The 6,000-nt window shown below is 50.5% G+C and overlaps 1 protein-coding gene across 1 annotated transcript; it reads left to right on the top strand.

Annotated features, from left to right (window-relative positions):
* The first annotated feature begins 3,297 nt into the window (after positions 1-3,297).
* Positions 3,298-5,116, top strand: LOC125540382 (indole-2-monooxygenase-like). Its single transcript, XM_048703996.2, has 2 exons — positions 3,298-4,229; positions 4,329-5,116. The coding sequence occupies exons 1-2, from the start codon at positions 3,309-3,311 to the stop codon at positions 4,944-4,946; spliced, it is 1,539 nt and encodes a 512-aa protein (XP_048559953.1). The 5' UTR covers positions 3,298-3,308; the 3' UTR covers positions 4,947-5,116.
* The last annotated feature ends 884 nt before the right edge of the window (positions 5,117-6,000 follow it).

Below are 6,000 nucleotides of genomic sequence, written 5' to 3'. Positions count from 1 at the left end.
CCCGGCGGCCTCGCGCCATGCGGCGGCCATTCATAGCCGCCCTGCCGCCCGCGCCGCCGGCTTCACCTCGGACTCTGCCGCCACCGCGCCTCCACCGAGCGGCGTTCCCGACCTCGCGCACGATCGTCTTGATCACCCGCTCGCCGCCGCGATCCGCCTCATCTCCGCCGTGCGACCGACCTGGCCCGTCGGTTACGCGCGCCTCCGCAGGTCTCTGAAGATCGTCCTCGAGTTCAGCGCGCCTCTCCACCGATCGAGCATCGGACTGCCGCTGCGTCGCCTCGTCGGGCCGCAGCGCCGCCGCCCCGTGGTTCTCCTCGCGGCTGCATTGACTTGTGCGTCGCCACTGTGTCGCCCCTTCGGGCCGTAGTGTCGCGATACGCGGTCCCCGCGGCCGCCCCGAGGTCGTCCCCGCGGTTGCACCGACTCGCGAACCGCCGTTGTGTCGCCCCGTCGGGCCGCAGCGTCACGGCCCGCGGTCCCCGCCGTCGCCCCGACCCGCCTGCCGCTGCTACGTCGCCCCTTCGGCCGTAGTGCGGCGGCCCACGGTCCACTTCATCGTCCACGCGCGTTGACTTCCCGTGGTATGTGTCGCGCCACCTCCCTTGGCGCAGGAACGCCACCGTCCGCGCAGGTCTTCGTCATGTTGTCGGGTTCTTCGCCTACTTCGAGCACCGCCGCCGCACTCCTAACCTAGCCGCCGCCACTCTTCTTTGGCCGCCGCCGCTACCCACGTAGCCGCCGCCGCCTCCCGTCCACCTCCTTCGTCTTCGTCCAAGCACCAGCCCGTCGCCAGCGTCGCCATCATCTACCCCGACCACTTCGTCTACTCCGACCACCATTGGTGACATCGGCCCCACGACGATGGACGCCGCAATCATCGTCGAGTTCTTCTCTGATGGCCCCTCCGACTTCTCCGACATGGCATACATCTCGTGCAGGTCCCTCGTCTACGCACGCCTGGTGCTGGCAACATCGATGTGTGCCTTCATCCACGACGTGTCCCCGGGCCTGGCAAGCCCGATCAGCGCTTCGTCAACTTCGTCTTCATCCGTCTACGCATACTCGGTGCTGGCAATACCGGTGCGTGCCTTCGTCTACGATGTGTCCCCGGGCTTGGCAAACCCGCCGCGACGAGTCGTCAACAACATCTTCTTCCCGGTGCACCACTACTTCGACACCAATGCGCCCATGCTAACTCGGCGCCTCCTTGCACCCGCGGCTCCACAGCGACTTCCTCGACACTGGCCATCCCGACTCGACATCGACCACGGCATTCTTCGCACGGCTACCTCGACCACGGCTCCACCACCCACGCTCTAGGCTACATTGACAAATGACACAAAGGGCTACCGCCTGCTTGAGCAACCTCGTTGGTTTCCACTCCAGCCACGACTCCGCGATGCGTCAACCGTTACGACTGGGGGGGGGGGGGGGGTCCGTCGGCTTACCTTCGGATTCTTCTCCAGTCGCACCGTCTGCGTCGCTACCGTTGTGACTGCAGGGGGATGTTGAGTATAATGTTTATTAGGAAAGATGAGATAGACTAGGATTTGTTCTGGCTTGTCGTGTACTCCAAGTAGATGACGGTACTCCTATATATATGCCCACGAGGCTCAAGCAATACAACGATCGATTCTACCAAACCCCTCTCTTCCTTCTAACAATGTGGATGTTGCATCCTTTTGATTTAGTCTTCTCTTCATTGACATAGTTGTTGTTCTAGTGTGTGTTGGTTCTTCGGGGTCTTAGCACGACGACTTTCCGACTGTCTTCTACAACAAGATTTGCCCAGCTCCGGCGAGGGTAGGGCGATGACGGTGACGCGTCTTCGGCTCACTCGAGTGCTTGTCGTCCTCGCTAGGTAGTCTACTTACATGGATGTAATCTTTCTTAGGCATGGGTTTTGCTCTTTTGCTCACGCGCTCCAATGCCGGCATGGGTAGCTTCATCAGGGGCCGACAACCTAGCAAGAATCGGCGTGTATAGGGCTGCAAATGAGTCGAGCTCGAGCGAGTTGAAGTTGGCTCAGCTCAACTCATATGAAAATTCGAGCGAGCTCAAACTAAGTGAAGCTCATGATCGAGCTGTAGAACATGACTCGTACTCAGCTTGTAACTATCTCGAGTCGATCTCGAGCTAGTTTCGAGCTATATGAGATGGTAAAAATTATAAATCTATGTATGAAAAACAAAAAAAATTAAGGTGAATATATTGGGAACCTTTGCCAAAAATATAGGATATTTAACACATAGTCGACAACCTGCCATAATTAGGCCTAAATCTTCTCTGCACTTACTTAAGTTTCCATGTTCGTTGGTAAATAAAATGGACAAAAATTATGGACAACATATATGATAATAAATCATCTTATTTCCATTTAATATATGGCATGGTCATTTAACATAATGATATTCTGTTGAGCCATCGAGTTAAAATCGAGCGAGCCAACATTGGCTCAAGATCTGCTCGTTTCTCGGTCGAGCTATATAAAGTGTTCAAACTCAGCTTGTTTCTTTTCGAGTCGATCTCGAGTCGAGTCAAAAAACGAGTCAATCTCGAGCGGCTCACGTGCCTCAAGCTTTTCTTGCAGCCCTAGGCGTGTACGGTTGATCAGGGAGCTCTCACCCGCAAAAAAAAAAAGATCAGGGAGCTCTAGTGAAGAGAAGGCCAGCAGCGGCATTGGCGTATACGCGACGGTTGGGCATCCATGGTAGTACGTGAATCTACGTACGAGATGACTTTATACCCGGCGGCTTTTTTCTTTTTATAATTCTCTTCGGCGGCTTTATTCTTAATTCTCTTCGGCGGCTTTATTTTTAAGTCTCTCCAGATATAGTAGGAGTATATAGTTTGACGTGGCATATAGTCTGACTTTCTTTCTATTGGACGTGCTACATAGTTTTTTTCTTCAGACATACGTGGTACACATTTTGACTTGAAAAGCTCGTCTCAGGCTGCGATACTGTGTTCCAAAAACAAAAGTTCGTATCAGGCTGTTTTTTGGGGGGGGCGGAGCGAAATTGGAATATATGCAACTTTGCTTGAGTAGTGACCAAACATATACTACAGGAGCTCAGATAAGCAAAAACCATATACACGAGATAGGGCTGGAGGCCGTAACGAAAAGTCCATTTCCTGGTGGAGCACACGGTCATTGCACGCTCGTGAATTTTCCATCATTTGAAAAAAGCTGCCCATTCTTTGACTTGTCATCTCTTTGAACCCTCTCATGGCATGGCATGGCATCCATGGCTATAAAAGGAGTAGCATGCGATAAGAAGAGCACTTGGCCCATGCAAGCTACCATGGCGGCACTCCTACAACAACTCATGCAGGCGACGCTTCCACAAGCGCTGCTTCTCTTGTTCTTCCCTCTAGCCCTCGTACTGCTACACTACTTGGTAATCACTGGCAGATCAGGACGAAGCAGCCATGGCTGCCGTCTCCCACCTTCGCCACCAAGGTTGCCAGTCATCGGGCATCTTCACCTCGTCGGCTTCCTCCCACACGTGAACCTACGCAGGCTCGCCATGAGGTACGGTCCGGACTACATGCTCATCCACCTTGGCTCCGTGCCGACCCTCGTCGTCTCGTCGCCACGTGCTGCCCAGGCCGTCATGCGCACACACGACCACGTGTTCGCGTCACGGCCCACATCCACGCTCGCCAACACCCTAATGACCGCCTCCCTCGACGTCGCATTCGCCGTCTACGGCGATCACTGGCGCCAGGCCAAGAGGCTGCTCTCCACACATTTACTCACCGTCAAGAAGGTGAGCTCCTACCGCCCGGGCCGCGAGGAGGAAGCACGCCTCGTCGTGGCTAAGATCGCTAAGGCGACCGTGTCGTGCGAGGCCATGGACATGAGAGACCTGATCTACTCTTTCACCACCGACGTCGTGTGTCGTGCCGTGTCCAGCAACCTCTTCAAGGTCGACGGCCGCAACAGACTCCTCCGTGAGCTCATCGACGCGTCGGGGGCGCTCATCGGGGGTGTCAACCTCGAAGACTTCTACCCGGGGTTAGTGCGGGTGGGCTTCATCAAGAGAGCTGTCTGTGCCAGGGCCGACAAGCTGAAAAAGAGATGGGACGAGTTGCTGGACAAGGTGGTCGACGAGCACCAAGAAAACACGGTGCAGCAACGGGAACCTGACTTCATTGACAGTCTCCTCTCCTGTCAGCACGAATACGCCCTCACCAAGGATCACATCAAGGCCATGCTCATAGTAAGTACCGCCAAATCTATCAGCAATATGTTCTACATGTATGCATGTTAAACATTAATTTTCTTGATTAATAACCACGTTTGTGTTCGAACTGTTTAGGACATATTTTTCGGAGCAACCGACTCAACGTCCATGCTTATAGAGTCTGTCATGGCGGAGCTCATAAGCAACCCACAAGTCATGTCCAAGCTACAAGCTGAGTTGAGGAGCAAAATCCCCAAGGGAAAAGAGATAGTGACAGAAGATGACCTCGCCACCATGACCTACCTGAAGGCGGTCATCAAAGAGACATTCCGTCTGCATCCACCAGCACCGCTCCTCGGGCCGCACCTCTCCATGGACAATGTGCACATTGACGGTTACGTGGTTCCAGCCCACATACCTGTTCTTGTCAATGCATGGGCGATTGGTAGGGACCCAAGTACTTGGGAGGACCCAGAGAAGTTCATGCCAGAGAGGTTTCTCAAAGTGGACATTGATTACAAGGGGAATAACTTTGAACTCCTTCCATTTGGTACTGGGAGAAGGATGTGCCCAGGGATAAACTTCTCAATGTCAACGTATGAGCTCATGTTAGGGAACCTCCTATATCATTTTGACTGGGAGCTGCCTGCACCTAGGGTTGCTGGAGGCATGGGTGTTGATATGACAGAGGTGTTTCGGCTTACAGTGCATCGCAAGGAGAAGCTCCTATTAATCCCACGAACACGTACATAGCATATTTATGTTTTATGTGTTCCCTCCAAAACATTTGTATCCATTCCAATGATCAGGATGCTCCGTTTTAAAATATTTGTATGGATTTATTTGTTGCTACATCATAAATAAAATGTTCTCTCTCCGTTCACAAATATAAGATATTTTTTGTAATTTCAACATGGACTACATATGGACTGAAATGAGTGAATAAACACAATAAAAGCGTCTATATACATCTGAATCAGGAAAAAGTAGAACACCTTATATTTACAATGGAGGGGGTATTTGATTACTTTACTTTGGCAAGCTCAAGAAAAAAATTAAACAACATCGACATGAACATGAAGAATGAGTGAAAGAATGCAATATAAAATCCAATCAAGTTGTAGGATTTTATTAGGTCTGTCACCTATGGACATGAAGAATGAAGGATGATTAAAATGAAGAACACATGTTTCAGTTTTAAGTAGGTCTTACATCTTAAAATGGTTCGGTAAAAAAGTCTAAATTCTGTACTCCATCCGTCCGGAATTACCTGTCGCTCAAATGGATGTATCTAGCACTGAAATACGTCTGGATCATCCATTTCAGCGACAACTAATTCCGGACGGAGGTGTTATTACAGAAAAAAAAAACTGCAAAAATATGAGTCACGACCTACAACATGAAAGCAAACGACAATCTTTTAGAATAAACATTGTATGACACACACATTCTTATATATCAACCTAATATTTTATTTAACTATTATTTTATGCCCATTCATATGTAGGGTAATAATTGCGGGTGGGGGGAGGGGTGTACAATGATAATTGCCACTGAAAGTCACCTTCATGTCTATGATATGGGAACTAAAATCTGGAACTCAAATATTACTAAAAATTGAGCTTGTTCAACTCCTAAAGGTAGCAATAGCAAACGATAAAATTGTACCTTTCTAGACTCTATGATCCATCCTTCTGATCTCATACAACATCACAATCCCACCTAAAAAAACTGAAGCCTGTTTTTAAGTAACATGTGATGGAGAACAATATAGGGAAATAGCATCAGAGACCAAACTATCTACATC

This window comes from Triticum urartu, chromosome 1A (genome assembly GCF_056163025.1).
Source record: "Triticum urartu cultivar PI428250 chromosome 1A, HENAU_Tu73, whole genome shotgun sequence".
Lineage (NCBI taxonomy): Eukaryota > Viridiplantae > Streptophyta > Magnoliopsida > Poales > Poaceae > Triticum > Triticum urartu.
Note: the sequence above shows the minus strand (reverse complement) of the source record. Positions and strands in the feature narration are given on the sequence as shown.

Excerpts from the sequence above, each read along its gene's own strand:
- LOC125540382 (XM_048703996.2), top strand. The coding sequence starts at position 3,309 with ATGGCGGCACTCCTACAACAACTCATGCAGGCGACGCTTCCACAAGCG. Across the intron at positions 4,230-4,328 it reads ACATCAAGGCCATGCTCATA|GACATATTTTTCGGAGCAAC; the intron begins GTAAGTACCGCC and ends CGAACTGTTTAG.